This window comes from Cnephaeus nilssonii (assembly GCF_951640355.1).
Source record: "Cnephaeus nilssonii genome assembly, chromosome: 2".
Taxonomy (NCBI): domain Eukaryota; kingdom Metazoa; phylum Chordata; class Mammalia; order Chiroptera; family Vespertilionidae; genus Cnephaeus; species Cnephaeus nilssonii.
Genome location: NC_137073.1, coordinates 22,857,333 through 22,883,202, shown reverse-complemented (window position 1 = coordinate 22,883,202; position 25,870 = coordinate 22,857,333). Strand labels below are relative to the sequence as shown.

The 25,870-nt window shown below is 38.7% G+C and overlaps 1 protein-coding gene across 2 annotated transcripts in view; it reads left to right on the top strand.

Annotated features, from left to right (window-relative positions):
• The window catches only part of ZC3H7A (zinc finger CCCH-type containing 7A), a 35,882-nt gene that overhangs the window by 1,609 nt on the left and 8,403 nt on the right, over positions 1–25,870 (top strand). Inside the window, exons 2-19 of one of the 2 annotated variants that reach the window (XM_079799457.1) lie at positions 9,904–10,005; positions 11,015–11,054; positions 12,755–12,952; positions 14,328–14,486; positions 15,305–15,385; positions 15,481–15,516; positions 16,168–16,201; positions 16,671–16,954; positions 17,523–17,727; positions 19,654–19,718; positions 20,566–20,752; positions 21,509–21,670; positions 22,323–22,519; positions 22,791–22,891; positions 23,313–23,494; positions 23,912–23,988; positions 24,724–24,857; positions 25,270–25,375. In XM_079799457.1, the coding sequence (XP_079655583.1) occupies positions 9,938–10,005; positions 11,015–11,054; positions 12,755–12,952; positions 14,328–14,486; positions 15,305–15,385; positions 15,481–15,516; positions 16,168–16,201; positions 16,671–16,954; positions 17,523–17,727; positions 19,654–19,718; positions 20,566–20,752; positions 21,509–21,670; positions 22,323–22,519; positions 22,791–22,891; positions 23,313–23,494; positions 23,912–23,988; positions 24,724–24,857; positions 25,270–25,375 (2,316 nt within the window). In that variant the 5' untranslated portion in view covers positions 9,904–9,937. Of the gene's footprint in view, positions 1–9,903; positions 10,006–11,014; positions 11,055–12,754; positions 12,953–14,327; positions 14,487–15,304; positions 15,386–15,477; positions 15,517–16,167; positions 16,202–16,670; positions 16,955–17,522; positions 17,728–19,653; positions 19,719–20,565; positions 20,753–21,508; positions 21,671–22,322; positions 22,520–22,790; positions 22,892–23,312; positions 23,495–23,911; positions 23,989–24,723; positions 24,858–25,269; positions 25,376–25,870 lie in introns of both variants that reach the window. The other variant, XM_079799456.1, reaches the window with a different exon arrangement.

Sequence of the window (25,870 nt, the reverse complement as noted above, 5' to 3'; positions counted from 1 at the left end):
TTTTAAGCTTAAATAATACATGTTGAGATGATATTTTGAACATATTGGGTTAACTAAAGTATGTTATTAAAATTAATATCACTTTTACTTTTGTTAATATGGCGACTTGAAAATTTAAAATTAGATATGTGGCTCACATTATATTTCTGTTGGACAGTGCTCAAATAGAGCCCGTGAATGGGGGCAGGGGCGGTTGGAAGCCTATGCCGTTTGCTTATCTTTTCCTGCTTCTCTGATGGCATCTTGCCTCCTGTTCTGTAGGCTCTCCAGGAATTCCACACCCCCTTCTCACCCTCAGCTGAACTGAACTTTTGAGCTGATTGCATAATGAGGATCTTGTCTTAATATGCAGAATAATTCATGTTCATGGGCAGAATTAAAAAATGTATCTGTTGTGTACTCGAGTCTGGAAATAGTCATGTAATGTTTAACTCAGAATCAGATCATATTGAGGTTGAATGTTTTCATTATTTTCATGTGTGTGTAGTGCAGAGAGCATGTTAATTTTCAGGGCTCCTGCCATCTAAAGGGACTGGAGAGCTCATGCCTTCCTTTCAAGTTACTGCGCCTTTTGCTTGGGGCCTGGCTCATCTTGCTCTGACCTTCCCATTCCTCAGATACAGTCAGTTTTGCCCATTAAAAATAGTGGTTGTCAACCCTATTGTCCCACAATTCTTAATTTTTTGATTTAAAAACCTGCTAGTTTGGGTACGCTAAATTAATGCTGTATTTGGGAGAGACTTAGACTAGAACCTCACTTCTGGGAATGGGGACAGTGACTATTGGAAGGTTTTGAGCTTTCCAGTAAAGGACTAGGTAGAAACAAAAGATGTCTGTATCCATTTGCCTCACTCTAGAATGGGCTTTCTAGAATAAGTGTGATGTTTGGAAACTTGTTTTCTAGATTATATCTTGAAGTGTTGTTATTTTTGAAGTGTTTTGTTTTAATGAGAATACTTTTCTCCAGAATCTTAGGATTGGAAGTAAAATTTTTCTCTAAAATGTGACCTGTTTCTAAATCTAGCAGAAACTTTGGATAACATTTTTAGAAGGAAGAAATATTAAAATATTAATCCAGAAGTTTAAAAATTAATGCTTGTGGTAATATATGTTTAATCCAAACATACACACAGAATAGAAAGGAGACACTTTTTTAAGCGAGGTGATTTTCTTTGAAGTTTTGTCCCAACAAGAAATTTGATTTTTTTTAATGAGTTTAGCAATATGTTTAATTAATTAATATTAATTAATTTCACATACCTTATAAACCTCAGTAAGAGAGAGTCAGTAATTTTCTATTTGACAAAAACAAATAAAACCCAGAGCCTTTGTATTTTATGAGAATACCTGAATTTGGAGCAAGATATTAATGTGGCCCTTGAGAAGACCTCATCTGCAGTCCTGAGCATGTCACAGGCAGTATGCGTGACTCTGGGCAAACTATTTGTCCTGAAGACTTTACATCTTTTTTTTTAAATATATTTTTATTGATTTCAGAGATGAAGGGAGAGGTGAGAGAGATAGAAACATCAATGATGAGAATCATTGATCGACTGCCTCCTGCACGCCCCCTACTGGGGATCGAGCCTGCAACCCGGGCATGTGCCTTTAGCCGCAGTCGAATCTGGGACCCTTTAGTCCGCAGGCAGAGGCTGTATTCGCTGAGCCAAACCAGCTAGGGCTATATCTTTTTTATATATATGTAAATATATTTATAATTCTGTCCATTAACTTGAATTATTTTTATTGATTTTAGAGAGGAAGGGAGAGGGAGAGAGAGAAACATCAGTGAAGAGAGAATCATTGATTGGCTGCCTCCTGCACTCTGCTACCGGGAATCAAGCCTGCAACCCCGGCATGTGCCCTGACGGGTAATTGAGCCATGACCTAGTAGTTCATAGGTCGACGCTCAACTGCTGAGCCACACTGGCTGGACAGAGACTTCACATCATTTTTGTTGATTCCTTCCATACAGAGGTGGTGTATGAGGTGAGATGAACCCTGTACCTTAGCAGGGCTGGGCACTGTAGGAGGCAGTTGACATATGTATCTGATTTCAAAATGAAAGTCCAGGGGGGTGGGAAAAATTATCAAATTACCTTTCTGATGTTTAGCACAGCCTCTGTCATCACCTTTTCATTTTCAGTAAAAGGGAAAAATTGTCTCCTAAAGTATCCAGTAGGAGAGACAGTTGCAAGAAGGTGGTAGAACATCTGTAATAATGTTTCACTGACTGGATTTGTGGTCATTAGGGTTATATTGTATCCACATGCTTTTATAAGTGTTGCCAGAGTGAGCTAATACATTATTGCAAGACACGCTTGACAGTAATGCTACTTTAACTACTTTTTGTTTGCCTGTTTGTTTAGCCATTACACAGAAGCTTGGGTCTGATGGTAATTACAATTTTTCACTTGAAACTTCGGAATACCTTTTAAGGCAAAAGTACTAGCACAGTGCCCAGTTCCCTGGGGGCACTTTCTCTGGTCCTGAGTTAGAACATCTTGTAAGTAAGGCCCTTTAATATTTCTTCTTTGTATCTAAATACATTATAGTAGGGCAAAGTGGACTTCCATGTGAAGATTTTCCCTGGAGTGGTATCCTGACTCACTGTCCACTGACTACATTCCTGTGCGAACCCTCTGCTTTGTCTAAATCACTTTATATTATGTTCCTTGAGCACTTACGTCACTGTGTGTGCGGGCATATGTTTATTTTGTTCCTCTTGAGTGGCTTTTAGGTGTCCACCTGCCTGTCAGTGCTGCATTAGTCTTTGAGAGCCGAGCCCAGGGCCAGCTTACCTGTGCTCCTCCTCCTCCAGGCGGCACCACCACTTACAGTGCAAAGGAGGGTGGTGGATGAGTTCAGGCTGGGAGCCAGCCTGTCTGGCTTTGAAATCTGGCTCTGTTACTTGGTAGCTGAGTGATCCTGGACTAATTGTGTCACTTCTCTGTGCTTCAGTTTCCTCATAGGACCTATGTCTTAAGGTTATTATAAGGATTAAAAGATTTAATACATGTAAAGCACTTGGAACAATGCCTGGCACGGAGTAAGCGCGCTAAGTGTTAGCTATCATTCCTATCTGTGCTATTGTTGCAGTCACATTTCGTTTACCTGGGTGTCTTCTGTTAATGGGAGCTAGTTTCTAAAGTTGCTATGGAAGGCTGAAATTTCATGGGTATGACTAAATTGTTCAGTTATTAGCTCTGTACATTGTACAGGACTTGAGTATAATGAGTTTCACCTAATAGGTCCTGAGTAAATACTTAAAGGAATTATAATAAAGATCCAGGGTATTTTTTTGTTCTTATATAAAACTTGAGAATGAGTAACAATTTTAAAATCAGCTGGTTCCGGACAGATGATGTTCAGGTTTGTAGGAGTTTAGTTAATTTAATGAAATTCATATCTAATTGAATTTCTTGCCTTAAAATGCAGTTGAAAGCTCCCCTACCCCCAACCCATTTCCTTTTCATTTAAGGAGAAGGGATGGGTCTGACTTGCTTTCCCCTGACATCACAGCACTGTTTCAGGAGTCTTATGGTTTCAGATTTTTCTCTCTGTGTCTGTCTCGAATTGATTTACTCCCCAACTTGTTCCCCTGCAGGGTTGGGGCAGAGTCCCCTACAGCCAGCTCTGCTTATGCCCGGTCATTTCCTCCCGGACACCCTCCTTTCTCCTGCTTGCCTGTTTTTGTGAACAGTTTTACCAGGTTTTAACTCTGGGGCCTCTCAACTTTGCATTCATTCATTCTTCCATTCAAGTTTTTCTTGACCTGGTCCTAGGTATTGTGATGCAATCAGGAGTAAATAAAACAAGGTACCTCTTAAAGTGAATAATGGGAGGTGATGACAATTTAGGGTGGAAAGGGGAGGCCTCTAAAGGTACACTTACTAGTAAGCCAAGACTCCAGACTGAAAAGGAGCCAGCTCTGCAGACCTGGGAAGTGTGTTATGGGCAGAGGGATCAGCAAGCACAGTGGCCCAGAAGTACAGAGCCCTTGACTCATTTTAGGAACACACCGAAGGCCAGTCTGACAGGAGCTGAGTAAGTGAATCAGGGTGAGGGCATTGTGAAAAGACTGACGGGAAGTTAGTCCTCCCAGATCTGGTAGGTTGAGGTAAGGCATCTCGGTTTTCTTTTAAATGCTTAGGGAAGTCAGTGAAGGATTTTAGGCAGGGCTAATAGCTAATTTCTGTTTTTAAAAGAGCATTCCTTTTAGTTTAGTGTAGGAAATGAAAGGGGGAGGGGCAGAGGAGATGCCTGGAGCTGAGACAGAGGATGAGAGAGGAGGATATCACCACATTCATATGAGATGGTGTGACGCAGGCCAGGGAGGTTTTGAGTGGTTGGATTTGGGATGCCTGCACCTATTTTGATGGTATCATCGACAGGCTTTGTCAGTGGTTGATTGGATGTGGAATGTGAGAGAGAGAAAAGTGTAATGCCAGGTTTTTGGCTTGAGCAACTGGCCGGAAGATTTCATTACTGAAAAGGTAAGATTGGGCCAAGCCTTAGGATTGGGAGGAGGGCAGAGGATTAGGGCTACTCAAGGTAGGAATGCTGAATAAAAGTCAGAAATAGAGCCAGGTGGCCTTGCACATATTGCTGTAGAATAGAGGACCTTTTTGTAAATGAAGTTTGAGCAACTGGGTAGCTATTTGGGAGGGAAATATATACAGTGTATCTCTACATCACTCCTTACAGTAAACTGGGAGATCTGATTTAAAAACATGTTTAATGGAAGGATATGAGTACTAGAAGAAAACATGGATAATTATTTTATAATCTCAGAGTGCTGAAGGCATTTCTGAGTATGTCAAAACCCAGAAGCCATATTTCTCACCTCCTGGTTGACAAAGATGAAAACATTTGATAATTTCTGGTGAAGCAGTGAAATAGACACCCTCAAGTGCTGTTTCTGGGTAAGGTCATTTGGTGTAGCTTGGCAATAGCTGGTAAAATAACGACAACATATACTCTTTATCCTATAGAAATTCTTTAAAGATACACATATGTGAAAGATCCTGTGTATCTGATGAATTTTAAAGATTGGAAACAACCAAAATGTTCATCACTAGAGACCTAGTGAAGTTATGGTCCAACCATATTCTAGAACAGGCTACATGGCTGTTAAGGATAAAGCAGTTTTTAAGGTACTGATATGGAATGACCCTCTAGATTAGGTGCTTCATGAAAAAAGCAAGGTGCAGAACATGTTAGGAGCCCCAGGTTGTAGCCTATATAATAAAAGCCTAATATGCAAATCGACCAAACAGTGGAATGACCGGTGGAATGACTGGTCGCTATGACATGCACTGACCACCAGGGGTCAGACGCTTAACGCAGGAGCTGCCCCCAGCCCACAGGCCCCAGGCCAGCCTAGGTGGGTGCCAGCAGGACCCCCCCCCTCCCCCAATCTCCCCGCCCCACAGATCAGCTGTGATCACCAGCCAGGCCTAGGGACCCTACCGGTGCCTGAATTTCATGCACCGGTCCTCTAGTAAAAAATAACATGCATGGGCTATTTTTAACTTCTTATTTTGAAATGTAGACTCTCAGGAAATTGCAAAAGTATGAGGAGTTCCAGTGGTGCCATCTTATATAACTAGAGTGACATCAAAGCCAGGAAATTGACATTGGTGTAATACTGTAACCAAGTACACCTTACTGTTTTCACCAGTTTTTACATGCACCTGTGTGTGTGTGTGTGTGTGTGTGTGTGTGTGTGTGGTCTATGGTCTATGTCTATACACAGAAAAACTGGTAACAGTGGTTGATTGCTCTCAGGAAGGACAAAAGGGTGGTTGAGTGACAGGGTTGGGTGGAGACATTTCGTTTCATTGTCATAATAAGATACTACTTTTAAAACAGTTTATAATGTCTATGAGACATCCAGGTAGAACTATCACATCCGTGGAGAGTATCAAGGTCTGCCTGGGGATGGACTGGGGCGTGTAGGGGGCCCTAGATGAGGGTTTTTAACATCTGGGCAGTGTGGGAGTCCCTGAGGGGAGAGTGGTTGGGAGGGAGAAGGTCTGATGAAACCCCAGGGCTCTCACAGAAGTCAGCTGGAGATGGAATCCCAGTTTCAAGGAGGAAGTGGACACCTGTGACATATGATGTCTTGAGTTTGAATAAGAAAAGCGGGGGTGGGGGGGTGGGGGGGGTGGGGAACCCCCGATGGTGTGTCTCAGTGGTTGAGCATTGATCTATGGTTCGATTCTGGTCAGGGCACATGCCCAGGTTGCAGGCTGGATCCCCAGTGGGCATGCAGGAGGCAGCGGATCAATGATTCTCTCTTATCCTTGATGTTTCCATTTTTCTCTCCCTCTCCTTTCCTCTCTGAAATCAATAAAAATATATTTAAAAAAATAAGGTCTGTTTAAAAAAGTGGCTGTTGGGTTAACTTTATTAAATTCTTAAATTCTTTCTGACATTAAAATTGAGGCAAGATTTTAACTGGATGCAAAAGTAAGATGGTGTATAAGGCATAGATATTTTTCTTTCAAAATGGGAGGTGGAGGAGGCTTATTTTATAGGTAAAACTAATCTACAGTGGAAAAAAAACACCCCAGAACAGTGGTTGTTGGGCAGCCAGCTGGGGAAGGGGCATGAGGAGTGACCATGACTATTGGTCTATATCACGATTGGGGTCTGGGCTACATGAATTTATCATTTGTCAAAACTTGCCTTAAAATGTGTGCATTTTACATTAAGAAAACTAACAAATGTTGAATTCTAGGTAATGATAAATATGTTGAAGAGGTTAGAGGTGAATTATAATTGATGAATTAAATGTAACACACTTTGCAACTCACCAAAATAATGCAGGTTGATGGAAGGACAGAAGGATGGGCAAATGGATAAAGACAGGCAGATGTGATCAATATAGCAAAATATTAATTGTAGAATATAGGTACTGTGTTGGTATATGGTGTGCCTTGTGAAAAGAAATTTAAATTTGTGTGTGTAAAATTTTTCATAATAACATTTTTGGGGAAAATTATAGAACATTTCATGTTCTGTCATATGTTTAAATATCAGTTGATACTATGCTTCCAAATCTTTAACATGTAAAGGAAGCGTATATTTCATGCGATTAAGTGTCTGAATCTCATTTCCTCTTAATCACTTACCTGAGTTGTCAGCTCTTTGCCACCTGCCCTTTGTCCCTAAGAGGTCCAGGTTCAAGGTTTTCCAGCACTATCTGGGGAGATAGCCCCACGGCTATTAGTTTGGTGGGTTATCATTACCCAGGCATCCCTTCTTCTGGGTAACTGCTCCTTTTGAACAATAGGAGGAACAGATTGACTTTCTCAGTGAACAAAAACTCATTTCTCACCTGGCTGGACAGGGGTGGGGGAGAGTTTTGCCATTCACTGAAGAGAGGGAACAATGCTTCTTAGAACTGGTGTCTGCTTTGCCCCAGGCCTTTGGGCCTGACTGCCATAGACCCTCAGGTGCTGCTCTGGGGCCTTTGAGCTCTAAAGTTCTGCTTTGCGTTAGCCCTGCTTAAAATAAAACAAAATAAAATAAAAGCCACCTTAGTGGGCCTGGAAGGGCCATCTTTCCAAGGAAGGGCTCAGAGGCTACGTAGACTTTTAAAAATACTTATAATTCATTGACAGGACTCAAAAGAACAGTGTTAAAGGTATTCAGTGAAAAGACTGTCCCACCCGTTCTGCTGCTGCTGCTAGAACTTTCTGGGATTCCATCTGGAGGTTTTATTTAACAAACAAAAAACGGGGGTCATATTGTGGGCAGTTGCTCCTTGCCTCTTTTTCCCCAGCTCCATTTAGCCATTTCCTTTCTGATAGACACTGAGTTAATCTGCTCTCTTATTCTCCTACAAATAGTGCCTCCTTAAATAACTCTGTACATACAAGTATGAATTACATTTTTTATCATGGAAACTTTCAGACCTGTACCAGTAGAGGGGCCGAATGAACGCACACATTCCTCCCATTGTTCAAAAGGGGCAGTTACCCATATTTTCAGCACCATTGTTTCACTTCTACCCATTCAGCCCCCTTTTAGACCATCTTAAAAACAAATTCCAAGCCCTAGCTGGTTTGGCTCCGTGGATAGAGCATCGGCCTGCGGACTGAAGGGTCCTGGGTTTGATTCTGGTCAAGGGCACATGCCCGGGTTGTGGGCTATACGTAGGAGGCAGCCGATCAATGATTCTCTCTTATCGTTGATATTTCTATCCCTCTTTCCCCTCTCCCTCTCTGAAATCAATAAAAATATATTAAAAAACAAAAACAAATTCCAGAAATAATGCCATTTTACTTCAGTGTAAGAGGCTTTTATCCTTTTTATTTTGGAAGAGTTCAAACTTACAAGGTAGAGCAAGTACTAGGAAAAAGCCTTGTGCTTTCACCAGTTATCAGTGTTCTGTTTCATATCCGCTCCCAACTCCCTTTTTTGTTTGCTGGAGTATTTTAAAGCAAGTTCCAGATATTATATCCTTTCACATGTAAACACTTCAGTAAAATACCAGCCTTTAAGTATGAGATTGAAGTATTTAGAGCTGACAGTATTTAAAAGACAAAAAGAATTAGTACCAGCTGTCAACCTTTGGGGCATTCCAACCTTCAGCCTCACCCCTACACTTATAAAAAGTGGATTTAAAGACAAGACCACAGTGGTAAGCAATAATGAAACTAAAACATTTCAGCCATGTATTTGAACTGTGAGTGACTATTTCCTATCTGTCACGTGGGTCCAAATACATGGTTTATGTGATAAGATGTCTTCGGAGGCTTAGATCTCAGTGGTTTTTATCCTGGGGTGATGTGCCCCACCCAGTCCAACCGTCCCCTGCAGGGGACCTTTAACAGTATGTGGAGACCTTTTTGGTTGTCACAAGGGGTGGGGGAGGGAGTGCTACTCGGCCTCTCTGGCTGGAGACTGGGATGCTGCTAACATCCGTCAGCTGCGGTGCTGAGCTTGAGAAACCCTAGTTTAGGACGTTGGAGATGCTCTTTTATCACAGGTCTCTTCCCTGGGGTCCTTTGATTGGCTGGGAGCTGCCTACTGAACACTGATTAGTGGGTTAGATACTACCAACAATGACATGTATTGACATTTGCCAGTTACCTGGAAGGTAAACCCTTAACTTTCCAGAAAATTCCAATGGAAGGAAATTCATTTAGATCACTAGTTAAAAAAAATACTTTTATTGATTTCAGAGAGGAAGGGAGAGTGAGAGATAGAAACATCAGTGATGAGAGAATCATTTATCAGCTATCTCCTACACATCCCACACTGGGGATCAAGCCCACAACCCCACCATGTGCCGTGACTGGGAATTGAACCATGACCTCCTGTAGGTTGATGCTCAACCACTGAGCCACACTGGCTGGGCTAGATCATTTATTTTTATCAGTTGTATCAACAAGGATTATTTCAGAAGTTTGTGTAACAAAATAAGTGTTAAGGTTTAGAGTCTGCTCCTAAGGAAGTCAGACTCCCTCAGAGGCAAGCGGATGTGAAACCTTTTTACTTCTGGAGAGCTTCCAGAAGCAAAACAAGGCCGGGACTGTTCAGGGCAGCGTCCGTGCGCGTGTAGGAAGGGAATAAACAAATCGTGAGGCTGAAGGAGAAGAGAAGGGAGAGGAGAGAAATGGCTTTTTCATGGAGAGTACTTGGAGGAGCCTTCCTAGTCTGCCTGGCTGTTCAACCTGAAGGAGTCTAAGGACCTTCTGCTATGTGAGCCAGACAATGGGCACCACACAGTAAAGCAGACGGGGCTCTTGGCTTTGAGAACTGGAGAGTCACATCAGCATAGAGGGACGCGTCCACAACGAATTAGTGACATAACCTGAAATGATGGCTGTTTTAACTGGGGTCCAGGTTGTGCTGCCTGATGCAATTTTGTGTATTCTTTCTTTCCAGATTGTTCACTTAGAAAGTGAATGTGTGGGGTAACATGTCCAGTGTGTCCGAGGAGAGAAGAAAAAGGCAGCAGAGCATTAAGGAAGGACTACAGTTTATACAGTAAGAGCTTAATTCATACCTGTGTCCTCATCCCCTACTAACTTTTATATGGCTATACATTTCACAGAGATTAAGAAATCTTTAGTTATATATCACAAGTTCCGTTAATTTGGATGAGAAATTAGGTATTTTGTTCCAGCAGTAATTTTTGCTCTTTTACATTTGATTTCTTTGTGTTCTGACCTGGATCTTTTTTATTTTATTTTAATTTTTAAAAAATTTATTTCAGAGAGGAAAGGAGAGGGAGAGACAGAAAGATCAATGATGAGAGAGAATCATTGATTGGCTGCCTCCTGTATGCCCCACAGTGGGGATCGAGCCTACAACCCAGGCATGTGCCCTAACTGGGAGTCGAATTGTGACCTGATTTATAGATCGATACTCAACCACTGAGCCATGCTGGCTGGGTTGACCTGGATCTTACTGTCACTGATTGTTAGGGCCGAAATCCTTTAATTTCCCTGAGAATGTTAGACTGAGGAATTTGAACCTAATCTCATGAGAACAGTTCTGAGGAATGAAAGTGAACATCTGTCAACACAGGGCTTTTGTGATCCAACATTTCTGTTGAGAAGCTCAGTCTCTGACTGACCTTTGTAAGGCATGCCAGTGAGGGGACAGGTGTGGCTTGGGTGGATGTGTCCAGGAAGAGGTCCCTCTGTGCTTCCCAGGAAGTGACAGTCTTCTCCTTACACTCCAGTAAATTGGGTCCAATGGTATTAGTGGTTCTGTACTATTTTTAAAACGTTTTTGGCATGTGAAACATTAGGCCTTCTTTCCATAGCAGTAGATTTGAGAAGAAAATGTACTTAGTCAAGAAAAGACAAAGGGATAATTTTAGATTTCTTAAATCATGACTACAGTTATGTGTGAATAAGGAGAAGTAGATCTTTAAAACATGCTTTGAACCAGCAGCAAGCTCGTAGATCTTCATGTTTAAGATGCCTTCTGGATGAACAAATTCTGGTAAGAGCCTGATAATTAAAATTAATTTGTTTCTTCTTCTTAGGTCACCACTGTCATATCCCGGAACACAGGAACAATATGCGGTAATGACTCTGGGAAGGTCGGCTTAAAAACTCTTCAGTAGCCTGTGAACTGTAAATATGTAGCAAGGGTTGGCAAACTACGGCCTTGTTGACCAAATCTGGCCCGTTGTTTGTTCTTTAAATAAAGTTTTATTGGAACACAGCCACACTCATTTGTTCATGTATCATCTATGGCTGCTTTCACAAAATATGGTATTTGGCACAGAGACTGTATGGCCCACAAGGCCTAAAATATTAGTATCTGGGCATTTACAGAAAAGATATACTGACCCTCATATATAGGACAACATTTGTTTGTTTACATACTTGGACAGTTGTCCTATATTTTCTTTCCTCTCTTAGTATAGTATTGAATTAATATATCTTTTGAGCCCCTTGAAAATTAGTTCTAGCCTACTTCTCATTTCATCAAAAATAAGTGGGACAGAATATGTTGAGAAGGAGAGAGCAGAGAATCTTCTGCTTTTATTTAGGAGAAGAGAAGTTCTAACAGTAGTAAAGAGTGACTGAGTAATAGGAAGAGCCAGGGGTGAATCTATTAATTAGAGAGAAAGCCCAAGTCAGTCTCTGACTGACCTTTGTAAGGCATGTCAGTGACTCGAGATAGTTCTACAGGTTCTTGTCTCTACAGACTGTTAGTTCACTGTGGTTTTGTGTCTCTGAGGGATTTGGTGCTTCTAATTGTCACTTCTTTGTCTCTGCCTGTCCCTTCCTCTCCTTTATTTCAGTCACTTCTTCCCTCTTCCTTTCCTCCCTCCAAACAGATGTAGAATCATGAAGTATGATGGTTGCAAATAAATGGAATAATCCATTTACTTTATAATTCAGTTTACAATCCTTACATTTAAATTGGAACTGGGGTCCAGAAGAGGTTAAGTGGCATGTCAGAAGTCACCTCAATTGTCAAAGGTTGATCTGTCCAGTTTTCTTTACTACTTAGACCTGAATTCACAGAATGAGACAGAAGACTTGAATATTTATTTGATCTTGTGATAAGAAAGGACTTCTAAAATATTAAAGCTGTGATAGAAAACACAAAGGAATCTTAAAAACTTTTCTACATACCAAAAGGATGTGCATACTTACGTAATAAGAAAAAGGTTTAACACCCCTCTCCCTCTAAGTAAGTGGCCTGAGCAAACAGGTTATAAAAGCAGAAATACAAATGGTCCACAAAAATGTGGAAAAGTTCAACCTCACTGGTAATCAAAGACACACAAATAAAAAAGGAACCACTTTCACTAGAAATTGGTAGAGATTTTTAGATGCAGACATACAAGTGCCTACATGCTACTCAGTGTTGGTGGGATGCTATAAAGGAAACCACTAAAAGTATCTGTTGTTACTGGCTTTGGAAGGCAGTTTAGAAATATTGGTAAGAAGCCTTAAACGTCTCATTCTGTTTGACCTAGAGTGTCCACCTGTAGGAATGTATCCCAGCCACAGAGATGGAAACGTGGACGAATATTTACAGGGTGCTTTTGTTGCATTTTTCTTAATAATTAAAAACTGAATTTTGTCTTGAAAGCAAGCAAGATGAAACCCACACTGAGATAGTGGCCTGGATTTTGTAATTTCTTACAACAGTACTTCTTGCTCTGTCAAATTATTTCCTCTGAAGGTGTAGGTACAAAAATTAAAATTTACTTATACCTGACTTGTTCCTTAAATGGTTTCAAATGGTAACTTTCTTTTTTTAGGTATATTTACGTGCTCTTGTGAGAAATCTTTTTAATGAAGGAAATGATGTTTATCGGGAAGGTGATTGGAATGGCTCGATGAGCCAATACACGGAAGCTTTGAATATAGCTGATTATGCAAAGTCTGAAGAAATTTTAATACCTAAAGAAATCATTGAAAAACTACATATAAATCGGATTGCTTGCTATTCTAATATGGTGAGTTGTGGTTTTTAAAACAGTGTTTCAACATAGTACATTAATAAGTCAATATCTAATTTTAGGTGTGTTTTTTTTGTGTGTGTGTGTTTGTTTTGTTTTTTTAATCCTCACCTGAGCATATTTTTCCATTGATTTTTAGAGAGAGGGAAAGACAGAGAGAAATATCGATGTGAGAGAAACACATCGATTGGTTGCCTCCTGCACCCGAGGTACATGCCCTTGACTGGAATCGAACCTGGGATCTTTCCATCTGCAGGCCGATGCTCTATCCACTGAGCCACATCCGCTAGGGCTAATTTTAGTGTTTTTTTTTAAATATGTTTTTACTGATTTCAGAGAGGAAGGGAGAGAAACATTAATGAGAGAGAATCATTGATCGGCTGCATCCTGCATGCCCTCGACTGGGATCAAGCCCACAACCTGGGCATGTGCCCTGACTGGGAATCACACTGTGACCACTGAACCACACAGGCCGGGCTCTAATTTCAGTGTTAAGTAAAGATGTTATTAACTGCTTTTAGAGTTGCCTGAAATTTTGAAAAATCAGCTTTGGGCAAATGTTTAGGGATTTTAAAAAGTAATTTGTTTCTTAGTTACTGATCTATGGAGATTCCCATTTGAGTATGGCTTTGGGTGGAGTGTCACTTTAAAAAAATAAAAATAAAACCAGCCCAGGGAGATAAGATACAAGTGTTCAGAGATAAGTGTGTCTGTCAGGTACTTGTGTTAATTATTCACTTCTTAGTCAAGATTCAGTCCTCTTAGTAGATTTTTACCCAAAAGGTAGTTAGCCTTCAAAAGAATTAACAAGCTTTCTTAAAAAGCAATATTTTGATGTGCCTATAATTTTCACTATGGACGTTTAGTAAAACTTAGCTGTGAAAATAAGAAAGGTACCCATATTGTCACCTAGTTCTTTGTCAACGAGCATTCATTGCTATTTATTTTGTTTTCTCTAATGTGTTCCTTTCTTATCGTCTAGCTGTTTGGGAGTTACATTTTCATTTGACATTTTAATGAGATTCGCCAAGGGGAAATTACGGATGGGAGGAGAATAGGACAGGAGAGTGACACCTGCAGGCATCTGTCATGTCTAGAAAGTTTTCTTTCTTGAAGATCTGGGACCTTTATGGCCAGATGTTAACCTTTGTCTGACCTGGGTAGTGGGTACATGGTTTTTATGATATTCTTTCTACTTTTATGTATTTTAAATCTCATACTGAAAATAATTTTAAGAAGGAAAATAATACTGCTAACCTGGAGTTTAAAAGTAGGGGAATAGCCTGGGGTCATAATGTGTTTGCATTTATTTACAGGAAGACATCAGTGCAAAATTGTTTGATTGCTAACTATATTTGGTCTTACACACCAGGGTTTCCTTGATAAAATTATAGAAGACTGTGATAAAGTCCTCAGTTTAAATGCCAGTAACTGCAAAGCTCTGTATCGGAAATCTAAGGCTCTAAGTAATTTGGGAAGATACAGAGAGGCTTATGACGCAGTAGCCAAGTGCTCCTTAGCGGTGCCTCAGGTATGAGATTTGTATTTTCGTTCATTTGTTTATATCATGACCATTTTATTAATTTCTTGTGGGTATATGGCTTCTAAAGAGTTAAATTTTCCAACCAGCCATCAGCCTGTTTCAGTTGGGACTAAATTACTCATAAAGCAAATGTTTTGACAGAATATGTTACAAGTTACAGTTACCGTACTTTCCGGCGTATAAGACGACTTTTTAACCCAGGAAAATCTTCTCAAAAGTCAGGGGTCTTATACGCCGGAAAGTATGGTAGGTTAGAAAAATCTCTGACAATGTATATCAGATTGCTTAAAACCCAAATACCGTATTTTCCGGCATATAAGACCCCCGACTTTTGAGATTTTCCTGGGTTAAAAAGTCGTCTTATACGCCGGAAAATACGGTATATAAATTTGTAAGTTTTAAGTTATACTAGAGGCCTGGTGCATGAATTCATGCACAGGTGGGGTCCCTCGGCCTGGCTGTGATCGAGGCGATTGGGGCATTGGGGCCATCTTGCCCAGTCCAGATCGGGACTGCAGTAGGTTGGGCAGCTGGCCTGAGCGGGGAGGGACCGCGGGAGGTTGGCTGGCTGTGGGAAATTGGCTGTGGGAGTGCACTGACCACCAGGGGGCAGCTCCTGCGTTGAGCGTCATAGCGACTGGTCAACCGGTTGTTCTGGTTGTTCCAGTCGTTCTGGTTGTTTGGTTGTAAAACAGTTGCAACAGTTGCTTAGGCTTTTATATATATAGATAGGCAAAAGTTTTGCCTAATCTTCACAGTTAGTAAAATGTAACTCTCCATTAAATATATATTCTTACTTGTTTCAGGATGAACATGTAATAAAACTAACTCAAGAACTAGCTCAGAAATTGGGATTTAAAATAAGAAAAGCATATGTTAGAACCGAGGTAAGCCAAGTTCTCTCCATCAGGTGTTCTCATTTTGTTTTGTAACCTGGAGTCAATTCTGTTTTTAAGTTCTCGTCTTTGTTTTCTTTCAGCAGTCATTAAAATCAGTTCCTGGGGACAGGGCTACCAAGGTAAAGCTATTATTTCTATAAAAATCATACTATGAAAATGAAGAAGAAAAGATAGGCACATTAGCAGTTTTGCTTTTAATATGTTTAGTTTGTGTCTATTTTTGAGACCTTTTTATTTCTCAGACACATTATTGGCCTGAGCTTCCTGGCCTGTGAAAAGAAAACAGGTGCCTTGAGTAGTACCTTTCACTCTTACCCAGCATCTCATGAAGTCTGATGGAACATTTTACAGCGTATTCAGAGATGTTAGGTTTTGTTAGAAAAAGTGTTGTAGGCCAAATAAGTAATTTTGGGAGTCTTTGGGAGTCTTCGAGAGTCTTGTTAACACAGTTAACAAGTTGTTTTTTCATAGGTAAGTCTTCTTGGAGCTGTTAGGATGCTAGTGGCCACTGCGAGTTGGGAGTGAGTAGTGGCCAGGCTCGTAGCTCTGGAACTGGCTCCTGAACCTGTCAGAAATACTGGTCCACAGAACAGACAGGTGGTGCTGCTGGCCGACTAGCACTGTTTGATACCACCACTCACTACAAAGATTTACATGTTCCATTTATTTCTTGGATCTTAATTGGGAGTGTCTTACAGTGAAGTTTACAGATTGCTTTATAGTTTAGAATCCTGAAAATACTGTGATTCATTATTTGGTTCAATTTCTAGGCTTTGAACTGTTCTGTTGAAGATATCGAGCCAGGTATGTGTTTCCATGTCATCTTAATCTGAAAAGTGCCAGTTTTAGACATGATATGTGTTATAGTTGTCAAATGAGATTACTATGTGGTTGATAGTATGAAAGCAAGAATAATTTTGAAAACCACTTTGGTGCTCCTGTCTGAGCCTGCACGTGATTGATAATGCTGATATCAGTAAGCAGTCATTGAATGCCCACTGAGGCCTTACCACTATCTTAACAGCTCTGCCCATAAGGGGCCCAGGCATTTTGAGAAAGAAGGAAATATTTTCTCAAATGAATATATCTATGCCTGGGTGAAACAAATTATTTTTAGAATGACCTTTACTCTTTTATTTGAATTGCTTTTACTATTGTATCTACGTATTTATTTGTTTTTATCATTGCTTTTTATATTCTCTTGTTGTTTATTAACATTGGTGTTATGTACATACACTGAAAATGAGTGAGTACATTCCTATCTATGTTACAGATTTATTAACGCCAAGGCAAGAAGCACCTCCTATTGTTTCTGTCCCGGCATCCGGTTTTTCTCACCACGTTGGAAGTGAGCTGGCCTCAGTTTCAGTTATGTCCTTAACTTCTGTTTTGCCACTGCAAGTGGAAGAGAGCTCTCTGCCATCAACAGTTTTGGCAAATGGAGGAAAGATCCCCTTCACAATGCCGGAAGCTTATGTAGATGATGGAGATATGGTCCTTGGAGAGGAAATAGATGACCTCCTTGATTCCGCCCCTGAAACTAATGACACTGTTATGGTAACGTTCAGTGTGACTTCTTCCAAAAAATTAAGGCAGGCTTAATTAAAAAAAGAAAAGGCAATATAAGAAACTAAAAAAAAAAAGAAAAAAATAATGAATAAAAAATGGCAAAATAACCTATTAGATATTTTCAGAATTGCCTATCAGCTGAACTTTGGTTTTCTTATCTTGAAAATTACTTTTATCTTTCTTTGGTGATATAACTGGCTAATTTGGTCATTTTTGAAATAAAAAAGATACATACTCTCTAGTAATTAGCCAATTTTTCTTCAACTCCTATTGGAATCATATCTATGAAAAGGGTAAATTTAACATTTGAACAAAGAATAGGCATTTGATATTTAAAGCAAAATAAGTTTTATGGATGAGGACTTCTCATTCTTCAGTTCTTTTTTTTTTTTTTAAATAAGCTCTGTAGGTTAGATTCCTCTACTGAGTTTTGATTTTAACTTTATGTAATATATCACTCAGTGTAATGATTTGTTTTTATATATGCTAATGTTAAAAGCAACTTGGAACTGAGAGCCATGGATTGTCATCAGATCTTTTATTTTTTTTTTTTCAGCCATCAGCTTTAGTCAGAGGACCCCTTCCGACAGCCAGTGTCACCCCTAGCATACCCTTTTCAGCGTCTCTGTTGAGCACCTTGCCCATTGGTGCGAGGTATGCCCCTCCACCTTCCTTCTCAGAGTTGTATCCACCTTTGACCTCATCTTTAGAAGATTTCTGTTCTTCTTTAAATTCATTTTCAATGAGTGAATCCAAACGAGGTAAGAATCCAGCCATTTGTGTAAACAATTGTGGTTCCTTTTCTAAAAATGACAGTTTATATTCGGCAATTATTTATTTATTTATTTTTATTTTTTGTGTGTGTTTGGCAATTATTTAACCCTGGGTAGTTGTACTTGAATTATTTTCATTGTAGCTGAAAATATAAAAACAAAACCTTCAATTTTAAATTCACCTTGACTTAAATGTGCCATTCTGGAGATCAAGAAGCAAAGGAGAACAGGAATGTATGTGGCACTGGGTTTTTAATAAGATACTTTATTAAGCTGGGTGTCTATTGTTTCTGGGAGGTGAAATGACTTTCAACATTTTCTCCAAGAAAGGTATACCCCAAAAGGTCTTAAAGGCAGGTTATCCTTTTACATTCTGAACTGGGCAAATACATATTTAAAACTAATTTAAGATGAATGTTCAGAATAACAACAATTAGATCTATTTCAGGCTGCACCCACTCAGCTCAGTAAACTATGCCTTAGTTTTACAGGGATTGCTGAGTTTTTGGCTGACTTCTGTTTCTGTAATCCCAGGGCTAATAAATATTTTCAACAATAGTAATATAAATCATCATATTTCTGAGGCATTGATGTATGGTTAAAGGGAAAAATCAAAATAATTGATTTAAAGATTGACAATGGAAGAAACTAAAATTTGTGGAAGACAAATGGCAGGGAGAAAATAATTGAGTGGTAGGTTAAGAAAAAGAAAATAATTGAACCTCACTATTTTTCTTTATGTTATAGTGAGTTCTTGCTTCATATTTTCAAAAGTAGAGGCTCTTTTCCCATTGAATATGAATTATTTTCTTAGTCTTTTTTTATTATATATTTTTATTGATTTTAGAGAGGAAGGGAGAGGGAGAGAGAGATAGAAACATCCTATATAATAAAGAACTAATATGCTAATCAGACCAGACGGTGGAACGACCTTCCAGAACCACCTGCTGGAACAACCAGTGGGTGGAGGGCAGGGCCAGTGAGCCTGTGCTGCCAGGCTAGCCATGGTGGTTCTGGCAACCCCCCTTCCACAGAGGCGGCGGGGGAGGCAGCGGCACAGTCCCAGTCCTGGCTCCACGCCTTCCACAGAGGCATCCGCAGGGGAGTGGGCCTAAGCCGCAGTCGGACATCCCCTGAGGGCTCCCGTACTGTGAGAGGGCACAGGCCTGGCTGAGGGACCCCCGAGTACATGAATTTTTGTGTACTGGGCCTCTAGTCAATAATAAGAAAGAATCATTGATTGGCTGCCTCCTGCATGCCCCACACGGGATTGAGCCTACAATTTGGGCATGTGCCCTGATGGGAATCGAACCGTGACCTCCTGGTTCATAGGTTGATGCTCAACCACTGAGCCACGCTGGCCAAGCTCGTAGTCTTTTTTTTAATGGATTTTAGAGAGAGGAATGGGGGAAAGAGATAGAGAGAAAGAGAGAGAGAGAGAGAGAGAGACAGAGACAGAGACAGACAGAGTGAGAGACAGAGAGAGAGACAGAGAGAGAGACACATCAATTGGTTGCCTCTCCTATGCTCCAGACTGACCTGTGATCAAATCTGCAAAACCTTTCAGGGTCCAGGACGTTGCTCCAACCAGCTGAGCTTCAGTAGGCCAGGGCTCTTAGTTTTTTTGTTTTGTTTTGTTTTTAACAGTCTCACTTGGTAGGCCCTGCCTTAGTTTCTATCTCTGAAAATAGCTTTGTATTTAAATTATTTTTATCTAAGGGTTTTTTTACATCCTTGGTTTCCGGAGGAAAGGAAAAACTCCATATCCCTCTTTGAGTGTCAATCTTGAGCAAGAAGGCTTCTAGAAATTGGGATGGAAAATAACGTGGGAAGCCATAGTCAGTTACTAAGTCCTGATGTTCTTATTACCTGATTAGAATGAAAAGGTCTGTTGAAGTTTTTTTATTATTTTAGATCTGCCCACCTCAACTTCTAGAGAGGGAACATCGCTTAACAACAGTAATTCTTCCCTTTTACTTGTAAGTGCCACTTCCTCTTTTGTAAATACATCAGTTAAATTGAAAATAGGTCTTTTACTTAAATAACAGAGCTATTTGAATGGACGAGACAGTCTCCCTAAAATTTTGTGTGTGCTGTGGAAATAGTGTTAGAATAAGACTCTTTTAGAACATCCAGTAATAAATGCTGTGTTTAAGACTGGATCTGTCATAGCAAATTAACCACTATTGCAGACAGAATAAGAGGCTTTAGCACAGAGTGAACAAAACAAGGAAATACAGTTGATCCTTGAACCACACGGGTTGGAACTGTGAGTTTTTTTCAATAAATACCTGTACTGTTTTTGAACTGAGGTTGGGAGTCAGTGGATGTGGAAGGCTGACTGTGTGCATTGATCTGGCCATTTTATATAAGGAGCTTGAACATCCTCAGATTTTGGTATCCTCAGGGTTCCTGGAACCAATCCCCTGAGGATGCTGCTGGACAATTGAATTCTTTGTGGAGTCAGAAGTTATTATGGATTTGTGACTGTGTGGGGGTCAGCCCCTTCATCCCCATGTTGTTCAAGGTCAACTGTATAAGATCAGGGCATGTAAGATGTGCTTGCTATGAAGCAGAACAATTAATTACCTGTTACATGTAACAACTCATGAAGGGTCAGAAAAAGTGGGGGAGGGGTGTAGAGACCCAAAGAGAGGAAATATACAAAGAAACCTTTTTAAATAAAACCTTTTAAGGGACAGAACAATGCAGACTTTAGTCTGTGAAGAATCTCTTATTTTTCAGAAGAATTTGTTTCCTGCTTTAATGATAGTGCAATCAATATTTGTTGGCTGTTTTTCGTTTTTTGTTTTTTCATTCTTGCAGATGAATGGACCAGGAAGTTTGTTTGCTTCTGAGAGTTTCCTGGGAATTTCAAGTCACCCTAGAAATGACTTTGGAAACTTTTTTGGAAGTACAATTACAAAACCACCTTCATCAGTGACCCCAAGACATCCCCTAGAAGGAACCCATGAACTGAGACAAGCTTGTCAGATCTGTTTTGTAAAATCAGGTCAGGACTAACTGAAGCAGCAGACAGTATTGAACTAGTAACCTGAGAGTTCTTAGGCATTTGTAAATACATGTAGCAAACACCAGGTGTTTGACTTTTCAGTCCCTGTTTGAATTCTTTTCTAAAGAAGCCACAGTTATTGATTTGGGGCCTTTGGAGTCTAATTTAAAGTCTCTTCTCTGATTTGGTGTAATTTTCTTTATAGAATCATATGCAATAGAATATTTACCTGATTTTGAAAGCTTATTGAAATTTTTATGAAATTATGTTCTAAATATATGCTTAAGAACTTGGTCATTTTTAAATGGAGCGAGAACAAAAAATTTTTTTATAAGACCAGTATATGGTATAATGTTTATGGAAATTAAAGTACTTTATATTGGTTTATTTCTTATCTTCACCCCTAAATTAAGTGATTTAAACACAGTTTATTCTCAGTTGAAACATACTGTATTCCCCAATTCATTTTTTTCCTTAGATTTATGTTTAATATTGTTCTTTATGAGCCATTTCTATCCTAAATAAGGATATATGTTGGGAGGACTGGTATTGAATAGAACTATGTGTTGTTTACTGAACACCTTAAAAGTAAAAAATTACTTCAGTGGCTTGTTTTCATTTTGGCGTTATGAAAATGGGATTTTTGTAGGAATTTAGTAATCAGTGAATCTGTTCACATCTGCTTATAGATGTGCCTGTAAAATGAAATGATACTTTTTGTGCATATGAGCAGTCCTTTTTACATCTTTTTTTCAGGCCCTAAGTTAATGGATTTCACTTACCTTGCTGATACAGACCATAAATGTAAGAAAGATATTTTAATCGGTAGGATAAAGAATGTTGAAGATAAATTATGGAAAAAAATACGCCCCAGACCAACGAAAACAAATTATGAAGGACCTTATTATATATGTAAAGGTATGTAGTATTATAATTACTTAGTGTGACAAATGATATGCTGCATTTATTGTAATGGTCCCAGGATTGCTGTTACTAAAAATTTTTAGTTAGAGTTAAGGGCAAGTTCCTTGGATTGAGACATTAGTCTTTTTTATATTATTTTTACCTTGGTTTTAAACTTCTTTTGTGGTGTATATTTTGTAGCTATTTATGGAAACAGGACTTTTGAACAGGTTTTAAACAGAAACTGTCTCAAACTTTAAGTTCTGTGACTTGGTCTAAACAGAATCAGAACAATGAACTAAGGCGTTGAAAGAAAATATATCATTCTTTAAACTGCTTTAGAAAGGACTTAGTATTTTTATTTTGTTAAGCCACTTCATTTGAACAAACTTTGAATGTTTCTAAATGATTTTTTAAACTTAGGTAGGGTACATGAGCATATCAAGGCTTTTTTCCCCTGTCTGGAAAAAAAATTGTATTTATGGTGCTGGGTTTTTGTTTTTTTAAGAGATAATACCATTTCTGGATAGTAACATGGGTATCATTGTTTGAAACTCCCCATGAATGTTATAACAATTCAGATGATGCCCTAAACGTGTTTAGTATTCATTGGTTTTGAAAAACCAGTGGTTCACATTATAAATGCCTTAATTCTCTGTCTTTCTAGATGTTGCTGCGGAGGAGGAATGTAGATATTCAGGCCACTGCACATTTGCTTATTGCCAAGAAGAGATAGATGTGTGGACGCTGGAGCGGAAAGGGGCATTCAGTAGAGAGGCTTTCTTTGGTGGCAACGGAAAGGTCCACCTTACTGTATTCAAACTTCTGCAAGAGCATCTAGGGGAATTTATATTCCTTTGTGAGGTGCTGTCTCCAAACCGTATTTTCTGTTGTAAAATTGGTGATAGTTTCTGACTTGCGAATCAGAAGTATAAAGTACTTAGCACAGGTGCTGCTAAAGCATTCACTTGGCAATGGTAGCTTCTATTATTATCCAAAAGATTATAGTGAATATTAGTTGGTATAAGTATATAATGTATAAATGTAATAATATTGAATCTAAGAAATATTCAGGGTAAAAAGTTCTAATTTGTATTATGTTTTTGTGATAATTTGTCTTCTCTGTCTGTTCCAGAAATGTTTTGATCATAAGCCTAGAATGATCAGTAAAAGAAATAAAGATAATTCTACTTCTTGTTCTCACCCGGTTACAAAGCATGAGTTTCAAGACAATAAGTATGTTGCTAGTTTCTAATTTTTATTGTGACAAAATAGATGCCTTTCTTAGCTCCAAATAAAACCAGACTGGTACCTGCTCAGGCAGTCCTCCCTCTTCTGTTGTTGTTTTGAATGATAATGACTATTTTTAAATGTCTGTTAGTAAATTTTGCTGCAAGTTTTTAAATGAATTACTAAATTAGTTATTTAGTACAGAAAAGCATTATTGACTTTTAGCTGCTCATGACATGGATTTAGGTGTTCTATGATTTAACCTATAATTATCCCCCCCCTCAATCCAACAATTGTGCACAGTAATTTATTTTTTATAAAGATTTAAAATGTATTGCTAGTCTAAACTTGACATTTTACATATATATATATATATTTAAAAATTTATGGCAGATTATATTAAAATGTCCCTCCCTTTTCATCTTAGGTGCCTTGTCCACATTTTGCGAGAGACAACAGTAAAATATTCTAAAATACGTTCTTTTCATGGTCAGTGTCAGCTTGATTTATGTCGACATGAGGTTCGATATGGCTGTTTAAGGGAAGATGAGTGCTTTTATGCTCACAGTCTTGTAGAATTGAAAGTCTGGATATTGCAGAGTGAAACAGGTAGGTGTCTGTGTGTGTGATTGAGACATGTCTCAGGAGCAGTCTAGACTTGAAGAAACAGTCTCGGAGCCTCTTGTCTTTCACCCTGATGTGGCAACCTGATGATTTTGCTCTGAGCTTTTAAACTGTGCAGTTACTTTTCCTTTTCAGAGTCTCTGTTTTTAGTATGTTCTTATGTAGTTAATTACTGGCACAAATTCATGCATGTAGTATGTTTTGTGAGAAAGATTCCTGGGAAAGCACCAAGAGCTCTATTTGTAAATATCCCATTTTGAAAAAAGTCATGTGATGTTCATTCCTCCTTGATGATAGAGATTATACTGGCTGGGGATAATTAGGGAACGGAGTCTTACTGTGACCTGATTGGTGGGCTGTTATTACATAGAGAACCTAAAGGAAGGCTTGTACATTTCCCAGGTATCTCACATGATGCTATTGTTCAAGAATCTAAAAGATATTGGCAAAATTTGGAAGCAAATATGCCTGGAGCACAGGTATTTTATCTTGTGTACTTTTGCATTTGGGATCTTTCTGGAATAGCCTAATGTATGTTAGTTGTTAGCAGAGGCAGTTCATACTTGCAGTCCATTACTTTCTTAATGTCTGTTGAGTTGAGGAATTCTTAATGTGAAAAAAAGTTCTGAATTTTAAAAAGTTGGTCATCATAAAAAATTAGGCATCCTATAATATCTGCCAAGTATATAGGACACAATTTTCTTATTCAGCCTAATTGACAGAACAATTGAGATCTTGGGCTTTGGGGATTCTACTATTATCCAAAAGAATAATTTTAAGACTTCATAATTAATATTAATTGGTATAAATATATAATGTATAGATATGTAATCATACTGAAACTAAGGAATATTAAGTTACAAAAGTTATATTTTATATTATGTAAGGGAGGTGGATTGTGTTTATAGTTTTATTTCCCATCTGGCACATCTATTCCCTCTCCCCCAAAAAACTTCCAGTCATCAATTCCAAAGCCGATTTTTATAAATTGAGGTTTGACATCTTTAATCTGCTTTTTGTCATATTCTCTTACATTTGGGTGGAGAATTGGAGATTTAGTTATCACATCATATATAATGGTCAAATCATCAAACCAGACAAAAAGAGATATCCTGTATTGTATGCTATTGTGGAATAAAAAAAGCATGGTGATTCACTTTTCTCAGAAAACTGTTTTTCTGTTAAAATTAAAACTGGTCTTTTAATTGTTTAAGGTACCTGGCAATCAAATAATGCCTGGATTTCTTAATATGAAGATAAAATTTGTGTGTGCTCAGTGTCTGAGAAATGGTCAAGTCACTGAACCAGATAAAAACAGAAAATATTGTAGTGCAAAAGCAAGGCATTCGTAAGTAGCGCGTGTGTGGAAACAATACCTATTTCATAATGATCTGTTTCATAGGTGTAAAATCGTGTGAGAAAAGATTAAGACTTTGAAGAGGGGAGAGGAAAGTAGATAATTTAGGAGTAATTACAAAGCACAAGGAAAGAGATTTTTTAGGCTTTAGTAGCTAAGAATCCAACAAAATTCAATAGTGTTTTTCTTATATTTTATCAGTTCATTCTTTAGGATTTGTAGGGAATGTTTATTTACAAATATCAACAGGAAAAGAAATGACAGCATTATAAGGCATTTCTTTTAGAAGGGTTGAGAAAAAAAAAAAATCTCTGGTCCTTTAGGTACAAACTGCGTACCTGTCCCTTTATATTATGCCTTTTGCCAGTGTGTCTTTGTTTTTTCTGAACTCCATTTTTCTTAGGTGGACCAAAGATCGTCGTGCGATGAGAGTGATGTCTGTTGAACGTAAGAAGTGGATGAACATCCGTCCTCTCCCCACAAAGAAACAAATGCCTTTACAGTTTGATGTACATACGTAATTTTTAAGCCACTTTTTAAAATTAGGCATTTCAAATTATTAGAAAGTAGTAGCAATTTAGATCAAAATTGGCTCCCTTTAAATAATGCTCATCGTAAATAATGAAATTTAAATGGTCCTCTCTTTTTTCCTTCCCTTTAGTATTTAATTGTATGATTCTGGGACAGTTTTCAGATGGATTGGAATTTTAGGAGTTACTTGGAAAAAGTAAAGAGAGAATCAAGGAAGAGAGACTTCTGGGCATGATTTAACTTATTTATCAGATGAATTACTTTTGGGAGGGAATGGAAGAGAATTTCATTTAAATTTGATTCCTCAGCTTTGCTATCAAACCCAAGGCTTTCCGTGTTGTTATGAATGCTGTGGATGAGCTATTTTTAAATTATGCCTGTTTCTTTCACTGAAGCAATGTATACTAACTAAAAGATGCCCTACTTGATAGGGCCTTCTCAAAATAACCCAAAAGGAAAAATGTTCAATCAAA